Source organism: Mchenga conophoros, linkage group LG8, assembly GCF_057382185.1.
Source record: "Mchenga conophoros isolate Kocher_MC1m ecotype Shallow Benthic linkage group LG8, M_conophoros_male_GT1.1, whole genome shotgun sequence".
NCBI lineage: Eukaryota > Metazoa > Chordata > Actinopteri > Cichliformes > Cichlidae > Mchenga > Mchenga conophoros.
In genome coordinates, this window is record NC_140533.1 from 3206249 (window position 1) to 3230261 (window position 24013).

Here is a 24013-nt window from a genome sequence, read left to right on the forward strand (position 1 = left end):
TGCCTCCTGGGTTTCAGCACCACTGTGGCAGGAATGAGGCATGACGCAACCACGATTCTGCATACTGGAACAGTTTACTGGCAAAGTCATTTTTCAATCATTTATGGACTATATTATATCCCATGTATGGTCAATGTGTATGTTTGTTTTCCTATATTATGCCATACATGTATTTAATTTTAGATACATTATTATAGGGGATTTCTGAAAAAAGGAAGGTTTATAGTTAACTCTATGGCTTACAATACCTGCCTTTACAAGGTTGTATTGGATTTTCTCATTGGCTTATATATTTCAGCTTATCAATATTTCCCTCATAAAAAGCAGTCTCTTTCCTTCCCTTTAACTAGCTTTCTTATCTTGTGATAGCCTTGTCACGTGTACACAACCACACCTACACTTACAGCCCCTCTCCGTTCTTGGACTTCAAACCCTCTCAGTGAAATTCGAAGCAGCACTGCATCTCTCCTTCCGCCTTTGAAGCGTGTCTCTTAGACTTCATGCTTCGTATCTCTAACAGGTAGGCTGTTTTTCTCTTTAACCATGTAAGTTAGATCAGATGCCAAATGTAACTGGCATTTTTGTTTCCTCAAGGCATAGTTTACACCAGGAAAATTTGGAAATCTGATACAGGCAGTTTACTTGTTATCGTAACAGCTGAGACGCCTCTCTCAGCTGTTGCTTTCTGTGGATCATCTTTTGTTTCTTGCCTGGAATAGCAGTAAGCTGATATTTTTCCTCTTTTTGGTCTTTGTTTCTGTCATATTGCTCTCGTGCTGCTTTGTGTTTTATGAGCTTTGGACTATGAACAGTGGAGCTGTCAGGATTAGGCGATGAGCTCCCAGTAATTCAAGCTTGGTTATTGTCATGATATATATATATATATGTACATATAGATACACTAATCTGAAAACGTTTTTTCACTGTAAGTTATTATTCTTTGTCTTTATTCTTTTACTCTTCTCACTTTTAACATGCTGAGCCATATTGTTAAACGTACACTTCTTTAACTTATATTAAAATATCTCCGTGATTAAATAATGAGTTAAGTTAAGATCAAAGTGGGCGGTATTTGAGTTTGACATCCCTGATGGTAAATGGGTTGGTTCTTATTTAGCACTTTTCAACTCTACCTGAACGCTCAAAGTGCTTTATATGACATGCGTCATTCACCCAATCACATCCAATCATACATGTACTTTTTTTTTATGCTTAAGATCCCTAAGGCCCCTGGTACCATTAAACTGTAGTTTAACATTCTGTGATATAAATCTTTTTATCATATATTTTTCATTCATCAAAGGCTCTCAGTTACCTCGTCAAATAGCTGGATTGTGCTCACTTGTTAAGTCACTGTTCCGATGCTAAATAATGCTAATGCTGTTTTCTGTCAGGTAAAGACAAAAGATCAACATTTTCATTAAAGTAATGCATCAGAAAGATGTGAATTTATATTTATCAGTAGGGTATGAAAAATATACTGTATGTCTAGTCTGAAATTATTGTTAAATCTGAATGAGATTAGAAAGGCACTATATGAGTATTGGTCGTACTGGGTATGACAAGATGCACACTGATACAGCAGTTAAACAACCATCAGTGATCCAGCCCCGATTATAAGATTTAATAAATGTAATAAACAATGTAATAAATTGTTTTATTAGCCTGATTGCAAGTATTTGTTTAATATGTATCATCTTCTTCAACAACAGTTTAAGGTTCGTTAACGGTCGAATGGCACAGTAAACTGTTATACATCATATATATATACATGTATATATATACACATATATACACAAAAAGCATGTTTGCAAGTTGATATATATCCACACCCATGGGCTATTACCGCACCTAATTTTATTAGTAGGCATTCCGTTGTCTCAAGCTAGATGGAGAGCAGGATAAACAGTTGGGATGTGAAATAAAAATGTACAAACATATCTATAAACACTGGAAAAGTCAGAGATATGGGTTGGCTTATGTCATAAACGAACCCTCTCGGACCAATACTGTTACAGTGACTACTAAGCTGTAAACTTCCTGATAAAAGTTGAACTTACTGGACTCTGTGTGGCCTTTGGTACAAGGAGGAGCAACAGCCCTCAGGGTGTGGAGTGAGTATATAACCAGACATGTATCCAAGAATAGGTCTGACAGAACGTGTGCCTGTGGGTGCAATGAAGTGCTATTAAGTTTTGCTTGGATAACTCAGAAACAAGCTTAAGGTGAAGAAAGCTATTGTTTAGTATGACTCTGGGTGTATGTTCTGAAATTATTTTTGTTCATGGTCACATTAACAACTAACTGACATTGTCTCTGTGTGCTGATTTCAGGAATTACATGACAGAAGCCAAGTGAAAGCCGTGACAAGGGCAAAGTCTGTCTCTCAAGAGATGGTGAGAAAATAAAAAGACGACCCACGTACTTTGTAAATTCCATTCTATAATAACTGTTTCTCTGACATTTTGCTTTCCTTGTAGGATGTGAGGATGTTAGAGATCCCTGCTGAGCTGTCCGCCAGACTCCACAGCACAGCAGGTTATAGTCATAAAAAAATCAAACTACAGAATCTATATGAAGAAGTCACAATATGAACATAAACAGTACTAACAATTTTGGTGGATCCATTCATCCAATGAAGCTTGTGAATGCACTTGTGCCTCTTTCTCACAGGGCAGAAGCAGGGATCAGGAGTCACAGAGGTCTCACCTCCACAGGTGAAAGCAGAACATAAGCTCAACCTGCCTCTTGATGTTGACAGCTACCCATTCTCACGCTATGCCAAGTCTGTATTAAAGGTGAGTAAAATATGAGCTCCCTAACATCACATCCGAAAGCATTACATTGACTTACAATAATTTAATCACCTCACCTCAGTCTTAAATCCTCTCATCTGACTTGGGCTCTGGAGGCAACAAGCAATCTATCAGGACCAAGGTATCTAGATATTTAGTTAAAGACATCCTTTCTGTGGCAGTCATTGTTTACAAAAGCAGTTAATTCTTTTAATTAAAACATAGAACACCTTGTGGATATTTAGACAATGGGACCTTTTTTTTTAAAAAAAAGGAATACTCATGTTAAAAGTATTTAAATAATAAAATAAATCAGGACAACTCCAGTTTTATGATGTAATCGCCAAATATTAGAAAAAAATTTTTTGACACACTTCTATAAAAATTTACCATGCAAAGAAGTCCACTCGTGCATGCATGTACTGAAAAAACATTAGCTACATTTATTGTTCGTACTCGTGTCTCCCTCAGGATACATGGTGCCAGCCTCAGGGATATCCCCTTCAGAAACCCCTTACAGCTCAAGAACCTGAAGATGCCAGAACTGCTTTGGAGATTTACAAACTGGTATTTTGAATTCATTAGAGTCTATGTGGCATTAAATACATTAAATATGATCTTTTGTCGTTAACTTAATTTTTTGTTTCATATCGTGTCTTTACAGATTTTGCATTTCACAGGAGATGTAGATATTAGCAGCTGGCAGGAGCAAATTTTAGGCAACTACATAGTGGAGAAAGGCCAAAGCCTGCCAGCCTTGAGGGATGAGATCCTGGTCCAGCTGGTTTACCATACTTGGAGCCTGAAGGAGGAGCAGCAAAGCCTGAGGGGCTGGTTGCTGATGGCCTGCTGCCTAAGTGCTTTCACACCATCACCATCACTGGACAAACATCTACTCAAGTAGGCGATGCAAAAATGAAAAGTAACCGTAACTCGAATATTGTGTTTTGAAAAATTTGGGGGAGTTGACATGCTGATGTCCCTGTCACCCTATCAAATGAAGGGACAGATCTGTTGGTTTGAAGTCACCTCAAGGCGACTGTTGTTGTGATTTGGAGTTAGTACTCACATCATCTTTAGATAATACACATAGGCTCTTGACTTTATGCATAATGATGTCACATTCAGTCCTATGGAAAGTTGTGTATTTAAAATATACACATTACCCTTAGCCATTACTGGCTACTCTGGCATGAATGACTCTAAATAACTTTATGGTAAATAACACAATATAGGCAAAAAAAATAATGTGAAAGATTCCACATTAAAATGTTTTAGTTCAACATAAATTTGAGGATATTTAACCGTTCGTCAGATTTTATTTAATGATGTCGTATGAAATTATAATGTTCTCTTCATGCAGCTGAAGCTGTGCAGGTCTGAGATCAGCAGCTTTCCTAAACACCAAACTGAGTTACCGTTTATGCTCTATATAGTGACAAAGTTATATAATGATCATTAATCCCTTTGACGTTATTTCTTTACCTTTATTTAAAAGAAAAAAAACAGCTTTCACAAAAGCTTTCACTGACACTACATCATGTGATACTTCGGCCTTTGTACTTTTGTACTCATCAGTTAACTTTGGAGTTACTATAATGAGTGAACATGCAGGGTAATTTGTCTGTTGTCAGTGGATGGTGCTGAGGTATGAATCTTGGGGTAGCTGCTATAATCACATAGAGAAAGGTGTTTAGGTGGGGTTTACTTAACTTTATAGTTAAGTGGGAAGCTTTGCGGAGGAAACCTGGTCTTGTTAGGAGATACAACATGCATCCCACTTTGGATGGAGCAGCTCTCATTTCTAGAAATCTGGCCAGATTTATTAAACCCCCAAAACATGACTATCCAGAGTTGGAACCAGGAAGCAGAGTTGCAGTCTTACATGCCTCTCTTCAGCTTCTCCTGTTATCCACCTAAAACCCCATCCCCTTAGAGACTGTGTCAGCTTCCAAACAGACAAAAAACAAACTAAAAACCAGCAAAAAAAGAGACTTAAACATAAAAAAAATTACAAAGAAAGAACAATACAGCATCCTCAACAGCGCCAAAGAGTAAAACAGTACAATGTGGATTATTAAACATTAGGCCTCTCTCTTCCAAGTCTCTGTTAGTACATGAGTTAATAATTGATCAATAAGTTGATTTACTCTGCCTTACAGAAACCTGGTTACAGCAGGATGATTATGTTAGTTTAAATGAATCAACACCCCCGAGTCATTCTAACTAATCAACCAAAGACCAAGACAGATTTTCAACCCTTTCACACATACTGGTCACTACAGTGGACAGCTATTCAAAGGCTGTTTTCTTGTATTTGTGTCAGTGTTGATGGTATTAGTGATGGGTCGGTCGTGAACGAAATGGCTCTTAGAGCCGGGTCTTTGACGTGAACGACGCGAGCCGGCTCCTTATCGCGAGCCGTGGGTTTTTTTTTCTCTTTCTCTCTCTCTCTCGCACTTTTTTCCGCTTCACTCCGCACGCGAGCCTTGTGCTTTACGCTGGGCAGAGGGGGGAGGGGCGGTAGTTACACTCAGTAGCACAGGAACAGAGCAGGAGGGGGAGAGAGAGAGAAAGAGAGCCAGGGACAACAACGTCCCATTAGAAAGGTATAGTAATCATCCACAACTATTTTCAGTTGCAGATGATAAAGGATTCAGAAAGTGTATTCATGCAGGCCCATATGACAGAGAATGTGCATCTTCTTTTTGTTTTCATATTGTAATTTATATTTAATTGTGTTGTGGTTTGCAGTGTTTTGTGTTCACTTTAAATTTGTAAAAGGAAAAAGCTGAAAATTTAAATAGTTAAAAGTTGAAATGTGAATAGTTGATTTTTGTATTATATGATTTATTTATTACATGTCATGTGGAGTGAATAAATAAAAGTATATTTATGGTGGCCCCTAGAGACAAAGCACATACGAACTTCAAATCACATACGAACCCTGAAGCACGTACAAACTCCAAAACATGTAAAAACACGTAAAAACTCCAAAGCACGTAAATACACGTACAAACTCCAAAACACGTAAAAACTCAGAAGCACATAAAAACTCAAAACACGTACAAAAGACAACAGAAGTGCTCCAGGATGCTAGGGGGCAGTGTGGAGCTTTTGTTACCTAGTGGCTACACAAGCCAGCAAGTACCAACGACCGGATTTGGTGTGTGGTAGTAAGAGGTAAATGAACTTTTTAAAAAAAATTTGACTATATATGAATGCTTGTGTATAAATACACAAACAATACACATATGCTTTCATGCTTTCAATTGTGTAATTTAAGTGATCTAGGTAGCTCTGTTTTGGAAGTTCAGTTCATGCTAGAAATGTGTTTTGGAGTTTGTACGTGTTTTGTCTCTAGGGGCCACCGCATATATTTATATATAAATATATATAAATAAAACCACTTTCTTTCTACATTAGTAATTCCTTTTGTGCATAAATTTATATTATTGCTAATAATAAATTAATTAAAGCAACAAAACAATCTGAAGAGCCGGTTCGGAGCCGAAAGAGCACATGAACCACTGCATTGGACACTGATGTGACACTTTATACCTGCCACCCAGTCAAAACGTATGTTGTCCACCTAAGTGGACATGTAAAAAATTGTTTGAAAAGTACATATTTTAAAAAAGAAATGAAGTTCAAAAATCTTTTTTCATGCCTAAAGATAAATAAAACTACTTAAGAAAAATATTCCTGAATTAGCTTGTCATAATTCGTGCATGAAAGGGTTAATTCATTTGAAAGCCTGATGCTTGCTTAGCTTTTTCCACCCTAGTTGGAAAACTCAAGAAAACAGTCGGGATTTGTAGCTGTAGAAATTAAATTGAATTGACTCTGTTATTGTCAGTCTGCTCCAGGATAACGATGTCCCACTTCTGCTGATTTTGTCAAATGCTTTTATGAGCCTTGCCTTCAAATGAATATATCTAAGACTAAAGAGTGATTTCAGGAGATTTTATTTTTATTAAAATTCACATTGCAGAATATGTTCAAAGTTATAAATCTCTTGGAAAAAACCTGCACATAAAACTTGCAGTTACTAACATGGACTTACAACAACATCCATCCTTCCATCCATTCGCTTCCGCTTATCCTTTTCAGGGTCGCGGGGGGCGCTGGAGCCTATCCCAGCTGTCATAGGGCGAAAGGCGGGGTACACCCTGGACAGGTCGCCAGTCTGTCGCAGGGCTAACACATAGGGACAGACAACCATTCACACTCACATTCACACCTAGTGGCAATTTGGATTATCCAATTAACCTATCCCCACAAGCTGCATGTCTTTGGACGGTGGGAGGAAGCCGGAGTACCCGGAGAGAACCCACGCAAACACGGGGAGAACATGCAAACTCCACACAGAAAGACCCCGGTCTGATGGTGGAATTGAACTCAGGACCTTCTTGCTGTGAGGCAACAGTGCTAACCACCGTGCCACCGTGCTGCCTTGATAAAACTGTGATGATTTAATTTGATCGTTCTTTCCTTTATGATACTTATCTGTAAAGAACAGAAACAATCAAATTGTTAACAGCCTGATTGTCAAACCACAGCTGAACCAAGCATCTCTGTATACCACACAGTTAGTGGTTGGCTGGTTCAATTTTCCTTGACAGTTCACACCCATTGCACAGTAAGTTTCAGTTTCTTCTTTCTGGGTAAAGATTTCATTTGACTTTGAGGCTTCATTCTAATATTGTACAGTCTTTACCTTACAATAAAAAGCACCTAGAGAGAAGCTATATAAATAAAATTAACTAAATTTAAGTCAATCGTTGGTGACTTTGTTAGTGTTATAAAATATGTTCATTTTCACCAGACCTGATGCCTCTGCCAAATTTTTGTAGTTCTTGAGCATATTGTAGCCCTCTAATAAGGGATTCGTTTTTGTAAAAAATTAAATAAAATGGCAATATTAAGAATAATAAGCAATAATAGGGCCCTTGGCAGATCTTAAGGTATACTGCAGTATGGGGTTGGTAGAGTTGAGGCATTTCCTGTAGTCACTGGGATGTCTTGCACCCTGTCTTCTAATGTGGCTGTAGCAAAAACAAGTTACTTCCCACTTACTGTGTCCGCTAGGTAGTGTACAACAACACATAATATTATAAGTCATGCTGTTGCATATGTAAGAAAACATCAATATAGCTTTGTTAGAACAAAACTTGAATAAATTAACTAGCAATATGTCCATGGTGTACCTTGCCTCTTGCTCCAGATGGCTCCAGCCCCTTATATATATATTTAAGCATGCCATAAGCAACTCATTCCATAACTTCATGGAATGGATTTCTATGCTGGAATCTAAGCCTTACATCACAGAGCACAATTCCCAGCATTAGATGCAGTGCTTCAAAGCACACTGCCACTGGACTCTACAGCAGTGGATACATGTTCTCTGAAATGATGAATGACACTGTGTCTGACAATCTGATGAATGAGATGCCAGAAAAACAGTATTTGTCTAAACGCATTGTGCATGGGAACACTTTGGGGATAGACCCTTCCTGTTCCAACATGTCTGCGCACCAGTGTACCATGCAAGGTCCATATAGACAAGGGTGAGTTTGGTGTGGAAGAACTGCACTGGCCTGCACAGAGTCCTGATCTCAACCCTATAGAACACCAAAAGGATGAATTAGAGCAGAGAGTGCAAGCCAGGCCTTCTCATCCAACATCAATGTCTGACCTCACAAATGCACTTTTGGAAGAATGGTCAGAAAATTCTCATTAACACATTTATAAACCTTGTGGAAAGCCTTCCCAGAGCAGTTTAAAGCTGCAAAAGATGTGCCGAGATCATATTAAACTCAATGAATTAAGAATGGGATGTCACTCAATTTCATGTGTGTGTGAATGAATTTGTGAAAAATTTATCCAGGACGCATTTGCAATTTCAGTTGAGCGTGCTGAGTAAAACTCGCTTCACTTTGGACAGTGATTCTGATCATCAAGTACTTTCTTGTTCATGACCGGTTTGAGCTTTGGTTGTTCCTGAACATCCTAACCATATTTTGTTCATCTGAGGGTGACAGTTTGGATCTTCTTCAGACTTTTGCAAAGTGGTGGCACATCTTATTTACAACTGACGAACATGCTCGGATAAATTATTTGAGCCTGATTGTATAATTTTGACTCTGTGTTGATTTAAGAAAATACCAAATAAAACTGGAACACATTTTTGCACCTGATTTTTATTTTTTTTAAATCAAAGAACAGTTCAAAGAAATCATTAAAAGCCTAAAATTATGATGTCATTCACGTCCATGATGATGAAGGTATTTAAACTTCAGACCATAATCATAACTTCCTCTGTCACATCAGCTTAAACGACTATGAGACTGCAGCACATGACAAATAAACTTGCTTCCCAGTACTTTTTATTAAACTGTCAGATTTTGTTACTCAGTCACTGAATGGTGTTCTAGATTGTTACGACCCACTTTAACCCCTGCAGGTATGTATCTGACTATGGTCCAGGGGAGTACCGTTCACTGTGCCAACATAAACTGCTGACATCTATGAAGCTTCCATCTCCAACCTGCCGGATGTACCCACCCACCGAGCTGGAATGGACATCCAACCAGAGAAAGGGAACCATGTTGGTAGACGTTCACACCTACAATGGTGAGACTAACTGAACATTTCCATTTTTGTACCATGAAACTGGATCAGTGGGCCTAAAGGCAGTGCAAAAATATCAGCTTTAATAAACTCACAACACCATTTGGCGTTTTATTTCAGATGAGAAGTTTGTAACTGAAGTGGAGTCTTGGACCACAGGAGAGCAGCTAGCGTCGTGGATTCTTCATTTCAGGTATAAGTTGTAAACATATGTGATTTCCCCCACTTTGCTAACTAATGTTTGCATTTACATGCATCTTCCTTAAAATTTTGTGTAATGTGTTGTTTTGTGCCATAGAGGTGTTTCGGAAGTGGTACAGGGCTGGTCAGTGTCTCTTTTTTCAATCGATGACGGCTGGTCTGATTTAGCTGGCTCAGATTTTGTCATGGATCTGCTGGCTGGAGCTGAAGCTGAAGTGCTCCCACCAGAAGGGACTCCCACCTCTACTTACTCTGATTACCTGTTCAGCAACCAGGGAGATAGGTAAAATAGTGAACAATTGTTTGGGGGTTTGTTTGTTTCATTTTCTTGGAGGGTCGGGGGCATCTTTTAAAGAATCCAGTGGCACTTATGACAACTGTTTTTCTATAGGATGTTAACAACCGATCAAGATGACTTTATACCACCAGCACCACCCATACAAGCTCCTGGTCTACCTCCTTTTGAAGGAAACCAGTGGAGAAGAGATTATCCACAGGAAGGTAAGTATTATATGGTGAAATTTTAGTACACTAGTTATCTAATTAACACCGTCAGGAAGACCAAACAGAGCCATCTACTAATGTAAATGTTTAGCTATAGTTTGTCTCTTAGGAATTAACCACTTTCAGTTTAATGTTATTTATTTATATAGTACCAAATCACAACAGCTGAATCAAGGTGCTTTATATTGTAAGGTTAATACCCTACAATAAAACAGAGAAAACGGAGGCAATTCCAACAACAGATGACTCCCTATGAGCAAGCACTTTGGCAACAGTGTGAAGGAAAAACTCCCTTTTAACCAGAAGAAACCTCTGTCAGAACCAGGCTCAGGGAGGGGCGGCTATCTGCTACAACCATTTCTGGTTGAAGGGGGTAAGACAGGACAAAGATATCAGTTAGAGAAACATTCTACAAAAAAAGACCTATAATTTTAATTTATGTTTTGTTGTGTTTCCCACTATGACTTCACATGTGATTGGCTGCTTCCAGTAATGGCAGCAACATGATAATATCAGATCATGCAAGGAACGGCTGTCTGCAAGTGCACACAGGCACAGTTCATTACTTGTCTCACCAGAAAGATTTTTTATTTTCTAGACCATGCAGTCCATCTAGCTCTAAATGTGTCCACATAGCATTTCAGAAAATGTTTCACTAACATGATAATGATATATAAAAGAACTGACGACAACAAAAAACTGCCACAAAAAATACAAGTGAGATAGTAAGCTTTATTTTGCAACCATCACTTTAAACCAGCAGATAGGTTGTCCTCCCTCTGTCTCTATCTATATCTATTATGGCTGGGGGATAACAAGTATGTCCACACTAATTATTTAATATTGAATAGACATCACACTGCAAAAAGATCTATACTAGTGCTGGGGCTGCACGGTGCTAACGCGTTAATTAGCTAAACATGCTAACACGTTGACGCCATGCAGCCCCACGCACGGGGTGATCCGCATTAACTCACTAACAGAGATTTGCCACATGCGGTTATGGCATTAACAAGATTAACGCTGACAGCACTAATCTATACACTATAAACCAAAATACATTCAGAAAAGTTAGGTGTGTGAAACAGTGGCTCCCAGTGAAGGGCCGTTTTTATCTGTACAAATGCCGCCTTGCACTGCTTTATCCCCTGGCCCAGATCTGGGGCACCCTTTCACGTGAGGTCAGTCAAGGGTCTGGTCCATTCCCCAAATCCAGGCACGAACCAGCGGTAGTAACCAGCGTGTCAGGCTACATTTCACTGTGTGTTATACTTGTATAACTATGCATGTGACAAATAAAGAACCTTGAACCTTGAACCTTGAGCCAGCCCCAAGATGCAATGGCTACTGTTTTCTCCACCTGTAGGCACACCTGCCCGCCTCCCAAATGGTACGCTAACACTGTGCCTCCCTTGATCCAAACGCAGACTTCTTTGGGTTGGCTATGAGCCCCGCCTACATCAGGGACTCCAGGACCACAGCTACCCAGTACACATGCCGGTTGTTACTATGGATGATAACATCATGGAGAAGGCTGTTTTTTCCTTGGATACTGCAGACAAGGGAATCTGCCAGTAGCCCTCGGTTAAATCCAGTGTTGTGAAAAATTAAGCCGGATCTTTCCAGTTAAGGAGTCCAGCAGCCCCAACCCAGGCCATGAGATAGGCATCAGACCATGACACCTCATTCACCAGCCATACCACCTCATAGTCAACATCGCCAACTCACCGTGTGGCCACAAAGAGTCCTTGCCACTTGGCGAGTGTCTTTACGCTTGAAGAAGGGCATAATACAAGCACTTTGTCTCCCATTGAAAATTGCCTGAGTCTAACCCCTCTGTTATACAGGTGCTGTTGACATTCCTGGGCCTGGAATAAATTCTCCCTTGACAACCTTGACAATGATTGCAGCTTTGCTTTCAGGTCCAGGACATACTAAATCTCATTTTTAACTGGGCTTGGGGGGAAAGGGGGAAAACACAATGAAGGCCTGGGGAGCCTCCCACACTGCAAACAACAAAGGGTCTATCCAGCAAGCCCAATTCCTTTCATCCTCATGAATGAACTTGAATAACAAAATAAAAACAAAATAAAAATACTATTATGATTATGATTGTGTCAAAAAGTAGTATAAAAAATATTATGTTGATATTTAGTTTTTGGTTGAAAAAATAAAGGAGTAGTCGTACAGGCAACCAGCAAAGACAACACAAAGGTCCTTTTTTTTACTCTAACTAATGAGAAATTCTTTCCATCTTCAGGGCGCAGTCGACAGATGGAGGCCTATGTTGATGACATATTTGAACCCGTACTGGACAATGGACCTCCAGTGAGTTGTGTTGTGTTTCTTTGCAGTCTGGCTTATAATTTTGTCTTCTAGCTGAGGGCACAGTGACTACTAGGCTAGTATTTCCCAGAGAAAAAAATGTTCATGCATGATAACTTTACTTTCTCTGATACGAAAAACAATGTAAGAAAGGAAAGATATAAAGAGAAAAAGAGAGATGCTTTAAGGCAGGGGTGCCCAATCCCGGTCCTCGAGAGCTACCGTCCTGCAGCTTTTAGATGCATCCCTACTCCAACACAGCTGAATCAAATGGTTTGATTACCTCTTCAGCATGCCATCGTGTTTGGCAAAGGCCTGAAAACAAGCCATTCATTTGATTCAGCTGTGTTGGAGTAGGGATGCATCTAAAAGCTGCAGGACGGTAGCTCTCGAGGACCGGGATTGAGCACCCCTGCTTTAAGGTAAAGACTGCTCATTTGATAAATTAGAAATTTAATGCTTGTATATAACGATGTAATTTATACTAGACAGTATGTGCAGGCTAAACTGTGTAGTATGCATTTTTAGTGTTTAGTTCAGAGATATGCTTATATATTGTAGAACATTATTATGTTGTTACTGAATTTGTTAAGGCTTATTTCCAGCAACTCCACGTGTAGTTGTGGCTGCCGTGTCACTTATAATGTGATACACAGCTCATTTTTGTGTGTTTGTGTTTGTAGGACATGGAAAGAGTAGCTATTCTGAATCGCAGGATGAGAGGGGGAGGGGGGATTGGACCGATGCACTCTGGCATGTATGGAGCAGGTAGGAAATTCACACGCCACATGTATTTACTTCGTAGTTGAACTACAAAACATTCTTAAACGTGTAGATTGTTCATAATGTTCACACTAAAAGGTAAAATCGATCTGCTTAGGGGTAGGGGCAGCAGCCTACGCAGACAAAGCCAAACCTCCCTCTGCCAAGTCACCTCCAGCTTATCCAGGGTAACCCCAGGCATTCTCAAGCCAGCTAAGAGATGTAATCTTGCCAGTGTATCCTGGGTCTGGCCCAGTGGCTCCTCCAGGTGGGACATATCCAGAGCACCTCACACAGGAGGTGACCAGAAGGCATCTAGTCAGATATCTGAACCATCTCGCTGGCTCCTTTGAATGTAGAGGAGCAGCAGCTCAACTCTTAGCCCCTCTCAAATGACTGAACTCCTCACCCTATCTCTAAAAGAGAGACCAGCTACCCTTAGGATAAAGCTTATTTCTACTGCTTGTATCCGCACCCTCATTCTTTCAGTCACTACGCAAAGCTCGTGACCATAAGTGAGACAGGGGACATAGCTTGACCAGTAAATTGAGAGCTTTGCTTTTATGCTCAGCTCTCTTCACCATGATGAAGCGGTACATCGTCTGCATCCATCCATCTTTGGTCCCAATCCTTCTATCACTCACTTCCTCCCCTCTCTCCTCACTCGTGAACAAGACCACAAGATACCTAAACTACTCCACTTGGAGCAGCAATTCATTGATGACCCTGCCTGGGCGCTCCAGCCTTTTCTGACTGAGGACCATGGCCTCAGATTTGGAGGTGCTTCACACTAGGTTGCAAACAACTCCAGTGCAAGCTGGAGGCCAACTCTACTTGCAATGAAGCCTGATGAAGCCAGCAGATCCACATCCACCTACACCTAGAAATTATGTCCATAAAATTATAAAAAGAATCATTGACTAGTGGCAGCTGTGGCAGAGTCCAACAACCACTGGAAATGAGTCAAACCTATTGCCAGAAATGTGGACCAAGCTCACATTTCTCCTTTGGCTCACAACAACAGGCTAGAACACCCCATACTCCTGAGTATGCAAAAAAAAAAAAAAAAAAACAGGACAAAGAGCTGGTTGAGTGTTCTGCATCCAGGACAAAAAAAACTGCATTGACCAGGGTTCAACAAATGGAAGAGCTTTCCTTTCTGCTCCGCCCCCCTGGGGGGCATGAATTACTCATCTTGCCAGGTGGGTAGCAGTGTGATGGGCGACTCTGCTTCCTCTACAGAAGGCATGTCAGTGTGGTTAAAGAGGTCCTCAACGTTTTCCTTTTACCACTTGACCATATCCTCAGTTGAGTTCAGCAGCCCCCCACCCCACCACACACCCTGTGAGTAGAGCAATGCTTTCCCTTAATGAGATCCCGAATGGTGCCAAAATTGATTCAAGACTAACAGAAAGTCATGTTGAATCTGTTGGGCATTTTTCTTGGCCTTCAGACAATAATTCTGATTGCTACACTGCCAGATGGGAAAGGCAAAAAAAGAGAAGAAAAGAACAAAAGGCCAATTCCTCAAGGGCAACTCCAGACTGGAATAGAGTCCAAACCCTCTCCAGGAGATTGGTTATGGAGCCCAAGTAAGTGAGTTGAGATGAGATCTACTATATGTAACCAGTTGAAGGAGCTTGGAAAGAAAGTAACTGGCCTTTTTTAAGTTTCATGAAGACATTTCATCTCTCATCCAAGATGCCTGGTCCCTTGTTTTAGTTCTTTTCATAAGGGTTGATTGAATTACTCTTTGTCTGACCCCTCACCCAGGAACAATTTGGTTTGGGAGACTAGGGGGCAACAGACGCCCCTGGCACCTGGGATTACTAGGACACACGAACTGAAATTGTATTGCTGCTCGTCATATATCTTATACACATTTTTGAAAGACAGGATTTTAGCTTGTTATGTGCCATTTCAACTGCACACTAAAACACCATTTTTACAGGTATGCCTATGACAATGCCAAGCTATCCTTTGGGTAAGTAATTTATTACATTTCTGATATAAAGAATCAAGCCTTCACTTCTTCTTTCATCATTGAGAAAATATTCACTTTTTGTCATGCCATTGATTATGAATGTCTTTAGGCCAGCCAGGTTTGTTCTAAGATCTCCATTTGATATGCAGTTAGGGGGCCCTTTAGAAGGCACACTTCAGTATAGTTAACTAATATAACCGAACACAGTACTGCAAGCCTCATTAGTTTACTGCCTATCCTTCAACATTGAAAAGCGGTGAACCATTATCCCTTCTTGACATACAACATGATATATGTAGTGTTGAATTTGTAGTTTTTTCACATTCTGTTTATAATTTTAGTAATTCTTGATAATTCTTGATCTTTTTAACCTCTTAAAAAGGGGGATATCATTAGCTTACTTTGTAGACATACACTAAACAAGCATAGTTTCACAAACTAGAAAATATCTTTTATAGGTCTAGTGCTGTCTGATTTCAATTTGGAGATATCTAATAGGTGACGATTTTGATCAGGGGTCAGGTTGGGCCTAAACGTACCTGCTGTATATATTAAGCAGTTAAAATAAACATTGTTGTTCTGTTTGTTGTTGTTTTTAAAGCCATTTTAAAGCTGATTTGGTTAATGCTGTTTCTTGGTTTATTCCATGTGGAGTTTCATATCTCATATCTGTGTATGTATAATATATATGTATATCGCTTATACTGGTTATCTTTTAGAATACTCATATGCAGTTTAATTTTTATGTTTTGGATTTTTTTAAGTTATGGATTCAAATAAATTACAGAAAATGTTTCAATTCTCCATATGTTGCTTTCTGTATGTATAGGAGCACCAGTCAACCCCGCAATGCCCAGTTATGGTGCAAATCCCATGATGCCAGCCATGCCAGCCATGCCAACCATGCCAGGTAATTCTCCAACATTTCTTATTCATTTTTTTCAGACCTGGGCTCATATGATGACACAGATTATTGGTAGGTCAACTACCACCTCCTAAGGGACAGCCAACCAGCCTCCTCTGACACTGCCTCCTGGACCCACTGCATCCCCACCCCACCCCCCCTCTAGCACATGACACTCCGCAACGTAACCCCATGTCCTGACTTAGTCTAGGGAGTCTTAGCCTACTCACCCCTTAAAGTCTCATTCAGGCAGTCCACCAACTCATTAGTCTGAGGGTGGTAAACGCTGGTCCAAAAGGTTTAATGCCCAGTAGTTCTTGTGTGCAAGACATGAACAAAGTGCCCTGGTCAGTCGGTATCTCTACCCTGGGATCCCGACTCAGGATATGACTTGAAACAGTGCACTCTTTGCTGAAATGCAGCACTGCTTTGGGATATTGTGTTGCATTAACCTGCATCAGAACGAATACAAAGTGATATCCCCATGCACTCCAGTGAAATGCCCCCCCCAAACAACTGGTACCAACAACTGTGTGCATTCTTCCTGCATGGGATTGTCATGACTCACTCTGCATAATCTTTCCATAATCATCACAAAATAATTAAATGCCAACGCTACGTCAGGTCGCACTTTGACCATCAACATTTGTGGTCAAAGTCCAACATTTGTCATCACAAGACTGCTCTGGTGGAGCAAATAACTGGAAGTGCAAAAAAACAAAATTATATATGCATGAAATAGTTTATAAGCACTGTGTTTGCGGAGTTTTATATATGTATTTAAATATGTGTAACAATTTGTCATAATTGATCATACACAGCCATGATGATGCCTCAGGCTCCCATGCCTGCTCCTGCTGCTGACCCCATGCAGATGGCAGCAGCAACGCAACAGGCTCTAATCAACCAGCAAGCCCTTCTCATGGTCAGCACTATGATGATCATTTTGTTCACATCCTTTATCACCCCTTCATCCCTCGTAAGGCCAAAGTTTAAATTTCTCCCCTGTCCTCTCAGGCCCAGCAGATGACCATGCAGGCAATGACTCTGTCCCAGCAGCAGGCACAGGAGCAGCAGAAGAAGGAGCAGGAGAGACTGAAGAGGGAGGAACAAAGGCAGAGGGAACAGGAAAGAAGGCAGGAGGATGAGAGGGAACGGAGGCGTAGATCAGAACGGCGTTCTAAGGACCGTTCAAGTTCACCTCCTCCTCAGTCTCGCTCACCCCCACCTGTCCAGTCCAAAGCATCTGCGCCTAAAATCACCCAAAACTACAGTCAGCCTGAGGCAGAGGTATTTATATTAAATATATATATATATATATAGTATAGTTTATAGCATATTGTGTGAGCAACTACTTTTCAAAACACTGTCAGTGTGGTACTTGTATTCAGTTGGTTACTTGCTGTGACATTTTTAAAAAAAATCCTTGCCCCCTTGAATTTCTGAGCATTACTGCCCACTCCCACTTTCCCTCTCTGTCACATCCACCCGCTCCCGCAATATTTGTATCCAGTCCTGCCCACACCCACAGACTCATAGTTTTCACATGGCGTCAGAGCTAGGGGGATGCATCCACCTAGAGGGAAAAACAGTACTGCAGTCCTTTGCACTCCTTTGCCATCAATCACAGTTTAACAAACCGCCAGATAGTTGCTGTGCTGTCGAATGCACAAATCTACATTTATTTACAGCTGCCAGAAGAGCGTAAAGTATTGCGCCAACACGCCTCTCCTAACCCCACCTTAGGGAATGACCTAATCACACCAATCCCTGCTTCTCCACATTAACCCCGGCTGCATTTTAAACTGTAGGAATGATTCACTGACATTGTGAAAACTTTACTGTTATGACACAACATTAAAGTGACAAATGAATACTTTTCTGGTCCTACACTGTAAATGTCAAAATGAACAAAACATACTTTTTCCATGTGGTAGTTTATTTGAGCTAGTTATGTACTGCTTTCCTTTGCTTTAACTATGAACTGTTTCTTGTTCTTTACCTCCTACATGGCAGCATTGTTTGCCCGTCCAGACTGAAATTACAGGTAGCTGTCCGTACTTTGAAACTATTGATCCTGGGAGCAGTATAATGTGAGGGATTCTCTACAACATACGCATAGATGTGACTGAACTGGAGCTCGCAGATTGTTAATCAAAAATCCCCCCAAAATTTTTAGTGTACAATCTTTTATAAATGACTTGCAAATACATACATATTATTCAATTGAAATGATGACTGACTTGTTTCTGAAAACAGCTGGTCAATACACTTACAACGTAGGATACAGACAGTGTTTGCTTTAGTCTTTCAATTTGGATTTTTTACCTCAAACTCTGTGAATGTGAAACAATAGTGTCATGTCATTATGCACTTCCTTCTCCTTATCGTTTAAATGTTACTTTTACAGCCAGAAACAGAAGTAAACTTAGATGCAGATGAGCTATACTCTGTCAAAGATAAGAGGGACTTCTTCCAGAAGATTGGTGAGTTCAACAGCAAAATGTTCTTTCTTGCTCAAATGTATCATTCACAAGATATATGTTTGACAGATTATTCAAGTCATGTATAACATTTATAAATTTCTGCAATAACCTTTTCCCTTTCACCACGCTTTTATCTCTAATGTATTGGTCAGATTCATGCCCAAGAATTTTTCTTGATTCCATATTTTCTTGAATGCTTGATTCATGACTTTGTAAAGCCAGGGGTTTAGCCTATTGTTTATTTTTGTTAAGAAGGTCCTCAAGTCAAAATATACAAATTAAATGATTTTAGGCTGCAATCTTTATGGAGTTGATTTTGACTAGTCGGTCCATGTTGTGATGTTTTTATGTTTTACAGGAGGTTTAAATATTGTTTTTCTATTTATAGAATTCAATTTGCATTTTCAGTGATTGCTCCTGTAGTGTTTTTTTTAAGTCATGGTTTTTCTTAATCCCATTTTCTTGTGCTGTCCTACAGCCACTCAGCCCAACCCTAAAGACCCTAAAACCCTAAAGACACGTCAAGCCCCAAGCACAACCAGACAGCAACAGCACTCACCTCCATTAACTTCTCCTTTGCCCCCACGTGTAGCAGCTAAGCCAGAAGGTAAGAGGATTTTACAAGTTCAAGGGTTCTCTGAACTGATCCTTCCTCTAAAAAGCTCATTTTAATTCAGATCATTTAGGGTAATCTCCAAACTAACAACCAAATAAATGGTAAAATGATAGCAAATAATAATATTTTGTACCAAAAACATTATGGATTCAAGTCTTTTTACACGTGAAAGTCTGAGCCAAGGTTTATAGAATAGAATAGAATAGAATAGCCTTTATTGTCATTGTACAGAGTACAACGAAATTGGAGTGCCACTCCCTTGGTGCAAGTTTCAATAATAAATATAAATGTAAAATATAAAAAGTACAAAAAAAAACAATCGTAAGTACTCAAACAATAGTATGTACAATATATACAGGATAGCAGCATTAACATAATGACAGTATGAATAGCAGCATAATATAATGACAGTGACGGTATGGAATAGGTTCAATTGTTTTTGTGCTTATTTACTACGGTGATAGCTCTGGGAAAGAAGCTATCCCTGAATCTGTTTGTCCTGGTTTTATGTGAGCTGTACCGTTGGCCTGACGGTAATAGTTCAAACAGTTGGTTGCTGGGGTGAGAGTGGTCCTTGATGATATTGCCAGCTCTGCTGAGGTACCGAGAGTTTGCAGTGACCTCCAGGCTGGGCAGAGAGCAGCCAGTGATCTTCTGGGCTGTGTTGATGACCCTCTGCAGTACTTTCCTGTCCGCAGCTGAGCACCCTGCATACCATGTTGTTATGCCGTACGTTAGGATGCTCTCTATGGTGGCTCTGTAAAATGTCACCAGCAGCCTCTCCTCCAGGTTGTTCCTCCTGAAGCACTCTCAGAAAGTGGAGATGCTGCTGGGCCTTTTTTACCACCACCGTAGTATTTGCAGTCCAGGAGAGGTCATCAGATATCTGCACGCCCAGAAACCTCATGGAGTGTTCCCCCATCCACACGTTCCCGTGGATGTAGAGTGGGACCGGGTCTGCTCTGCCCTTCCTGAAGTCCAAGATAAGTTCTTTAGCTTTCGTGGTGTTCAGTTGGAGGTTGTTAACTGAACACCACTCAGTCAGTCTGTTGACCTCATCTCTGTAGTCCGACTCATCCCCCCTTGCGATGAGTCCAACCACTGTGGTGTCATCCGCGAACTTTATGATGGTGTTTGAGAGATGGGTAGGGGAGCAGTCGGAGAGCGTAAACAGGACGGGACTCAAAACACATCCTTGTGGAGACCCGGTGCTGAGTGTGATGGTGCTGGACCGGTGGGGGCCGAGTCTGACAGACTGTGGTCTATTTGTCAGGAAGTCCTTGATCCAGAGGCAGATGGGGGTGGAGAGTCCCAGGTGAGACAGTTTCTGGACCAGGATCTCCGGGATGATATGATTGAATGCTGAGCTGAAGTCCAGAAAGAGCATTCTCACATAGCTTCCTCGGTGCTCCAGGTGACTCAGCGCAGTGTGGAGCGCTATGGTGATGGCGTCCTCGGTGGATCGATTTGTCCTGTAGGCAAATTGGTGGGGGTCCAGAGTGGGAGGCAGACCGGCCCTGATGTGCTGACAGACCAGTCTCTCAAAGCACTTCATCACTACAGGCGTAAGTGCAACAGGCCTGTAGTCATTTGGGCTGGCCACAGCTGTCTTCTTGGCGATGGGGATGATGGTGGAGATTTTGAGGCAGGGCGGGACGGTGTTTGATGACAAGGAAAGGTTGAAGATTTTAGTGAAGACTTATGTTGTTTGCATGTTACATTGTTTGTTTTTAATTTTGCTTAAGCATTTTTATCATGCAGCTAAGAACTTGACATAACATACCATTATTCTTGCATTATTTACTATTTGGGCTACCTCTCCTTATATGCAACAGTGTTACAATACTGCTGTTTCTTTTTTAATCAGGATTCTTTGCTCTCCTGTACACTTGCATTTGAACTTTTTACAGTATTGTTGCAGCATATTTTAATTACAAACTCTAACTCCTCCTTCACTGATGTGTTACTGTAATTCATTGTTCCTGTCAATAGCTTCAGTGATGACCTTTCATACTTAATGAAAATTGGCCAAAATACTGAACCATCAAAGAAAGTGGGTTCGGTTCAGATAATAGTCCGAGCCAAAAACTTACATGTGAAAAGATCCGTAATACAATCTGCTGCTAATGACTTGGTAACTGATGGCACAGGGCATCTTTACTGCAGAATTCTGACCTCAGCAGGCTGTTTTGGTGCCACTATGGATCAGCAGCATATTAGGAAGGCTTGCTAGTGTTTATATCTTACATTTCCTGCGTTTTGTCTCCCATAGTGAAACATCCACAAAGCCCACCTGCAAGGGAAGTTGACCCCCCAAAAGAAAAACCAACCCCAACTCCCCTCACTAAGCCTCAACCTGAACCCACTTCCAACATTCGGGAAATCATCAAACAGTTCAACAGCCGACCACAACCAGAACCCGAACCCTTTCAGCCCGTCAGGTCTGAGCACTTCATCCTCTGTATACACATTTCCATTAAAGCCTGAAATTGAAGTTTCCTTTAATCATCTGGATACTGCTTGAGCATTCTTTATATCTTACATGTGATGAAAAACTACCAAAGATGAGTCAGCATAAATGTTGGGGGGAAAATGGAAAGGCATTTTAGATCGTCAGAGGTTTGAGTATCACTTTAAACATAATTGGAGCTTTAACCAAATTTTGGTGAATGTGTCCAGTTTGCAGCCAGTCACATGGCTATCCTGACCAATTCAGTCTGTTGATGTCGCCAGCTCTGATGTTACTCCTCTAACAGACCATAGGAGGTACATTGCACTCTCTAAAACAGACTGAGAGAAAATCCCTGACATTTTGCTGTTCACTTGCATCTCTGCGTCCTAAGGACATAGAGCCAGTTTATTCCCTTTTTGTGTACAGACTCAGGTTGTAAAAGGGTCACCATCCCAGGTCCTTAGAACTTTGGGGATGATGTCATCGGGGACTGTAGCCTTGCTCTCGTGTAGTTTCTCCTGCTGTCACTTAACCTAGCCAAAAATTACAATAGGGAAGGGGTTCATTTTATGGGGAAGTTGAGGAAAAGGGAAAAGCGCTGAAAGTAGTCGAAGTTTATGGAATCCAGGATGTGTGATGGAGGAAGCACCACAATGGTATAAACTAACCTAACCCTGTTAAAGATATTATTTAGCTCTTTTGTTCTCTGCAGATTGCCCACTGGTTGTCCGTCTCCCACCTTACACACAGTGGTTTTCTTCTTCCCACTCTATAGCATTGGTGGTGATGTTAGGCCTCCTGCTCTCTTTGTTTGTACGCCAGTATTAATTATGAGTCAGAGATTTAGGTATCTTTTCCCTGGAATATAAAGAAAATGTAAAACTAATGTTTAAATGTTTAAATGTTTTTTTTTGTTTCCTTTTATCAGATTTTACATCTTAAGCTAGCTCGTTTTACTCATATTCTATCAGTTCATAATAAAACTTGTTGAGAGTGTGCATGTAAATGAAACCTTAATAGAATTGTCTTGTTTTCTACATATCTTTTTTCTCCTCTTTGCAGACACCCTGCAAAATCATTTGTAAAGAAGAGTAACCCCAAAGAGGAAGCTCTGGCTAAGCTTAAAAACAAAGCACCAGTGGCACAACAGAAGGTCAGAATACAAACAAATAACTAGAAATCTTTTTTGTTTGTTTATGCAATTACACTCTTAATTAGGTAATTCTTTAACAGTTTGACATCCTTCCTGTATGTAGAAACAGTGGCTGCCTCCTCCACCCCCTTCTCCAAAGACCCGTTCACCACAGAAATCTCCACCATCAACAAGGGGTCGCAGAGTCATCTCCAACAGCATGAGACAGAAACAGCGCTCCCTGGAGGACCTGTTCAGCTCCCAGCAGCCCCAGCACCCTCCTCCTTCTCCCCCTGACTCCCCACCACCTTCCCCAGGCTTTCAGGACATCCCTGAGCCACCATCAATGGCTGCTCCATCAATAAGTGGGTGTCCCCTGACTTCATGTTTCCCCATACATCAGCATTATTCTGTGACATATTTGGCTGATAAATAGCATCGGCCGACAACAGCTCTATATGCCCTCATATAGCTGAGGGTATGTATCTTTGTCAGTAACTTTAGTTTACTGTGTATTAACTATAGATGATGATATGCCAGAGGACGAAGGCATTCAGTGCAAACTCCACCGCTTCTCTGCTGGGGTTTACTTCTCATACTACAACATGCCAGGAAAACTGTTCCTGCGAAAAGAAGTAAGATTTGCATGCACACAAAAACAATTAGGAGGTTCACTTATATGGATACTGTTTTGGGTCCTTCTTACCATCGTGAAGGACCCATCAAATAGGGATGCAGTGGGTTTTGTGGAAACAAGATTGTTATAAGAGGAGAAACTCCTTTCTTGAAAGACCAAGGTCTTTCATAAAATTCAATTTTGTTTCTGCCAAATCCCAAGCGCCTTCAGGCAGTTGCCTCAAGGTGTTTAAGGTAAAACGCAGTAATACAATAATATGCCCCCTTTAACCAAACACTTCACGACAGTGGAAGGGAAAAGCTTCCTTTAAACAGGAAGAAATCTTCAGCAGAACCGAAATTAAGGTGGGGGTGATGGACGGAAGACAGGACAAAATAATCAATGTGCAAGAGAGTCAGACATTTATAATAACTACTGAAAATATAGAGTGGTGTGTAAGCACAAAAAACACTCAGTGCAGTAGGGTAGCCGCCAGCAGACTAGGCCTATTGCAGTGTAACTATGGGAGGATTTAGGGTCCCCTGATCCAGACCTGCTTTAGCAAAAAGGAAAGTTTTAAGCCTAATGTTGAAAGCAGAAGAG

At 40.7% G+C, this 24013-nt stretch overlaps 1 protein-coding gene across 2 annotated transcripts in view; it reads left to right on the plus strand.

Annotated features, from left to right (window-relative positions):
- Nucleotides 1–437: 437 nt before the first annotated feature.
- LOC146567920 (unconventional myosin-XVB-like) overlaps nt 438–24013 on the plus strand; it is a 40699-nt gene continuing 17123 nt past the window's right edge. Inside the window, exons 1-22 of one of the 2 annotated variants that reach the window (XM_085283622.1) lie at nt 438–520; nt 2334–2396; nt 2481–2538; nt 2674–2798; nt 3267–3362; nt 3460–3695; nt 9262–9431; nt 9549–9621; nt 9727–9912; nt 10021–10130; nt 12394–12461; nt 13142–13226; nt 15172–15204; nt 16034–16114; nt 16930–17033; nt 17126–17398; nt 18519–18594; nt 19073–19201; nt 21483–21651; nt 22725–22815; nt 22919–23159; nt 23320–23429. In XM_085283622.1, coding sequence (XP_085139748.1) covers nt 2394–2396; nt 2481–2538; nt 2674–2798; nt 3267–3362; nt 3460–3695; nt 9262–9431; nt 9549–9621; nt 9727–9912; nt 10021–10130; nt 12394–12461; nt 13142–13226; nt 15172–15204; nt 16034–16114; nt 16930–17033; nt 17126–17398; nt 18519–18594; nt 19073–19201; nt 21483–21651; nt 22725–22815; nt 22919–23159; nt 23320–23429 — 2517 coding nt within the window. In that variant the 5' untranslated portion in view covers nt 438–520; nt 2334–2393. Of the gene's footprint in view, nt 521–2160; nt 2226–2333; nt 2397–2480; nt 2539–2673; nt 2799–3266; nt 3363–3459; nt 3696–9261; nt 9432–9548; nt 9622–9726; nt 9913–10020; nt 10131–12393; nt 12462–13141; nt 13227–15171; nt 15205–16033; nt 16115–16929; nt 17034–17125; nt 17399–18518; nt 18595–19072; nt 19202–21482; nt 21652–22724; nt 22816–22918; nt 23160–23319; nt 23430–24013 lie in introns of those variants that run through there. The other variant, XM_085283623.1, reaches the window with a different exon arrangement.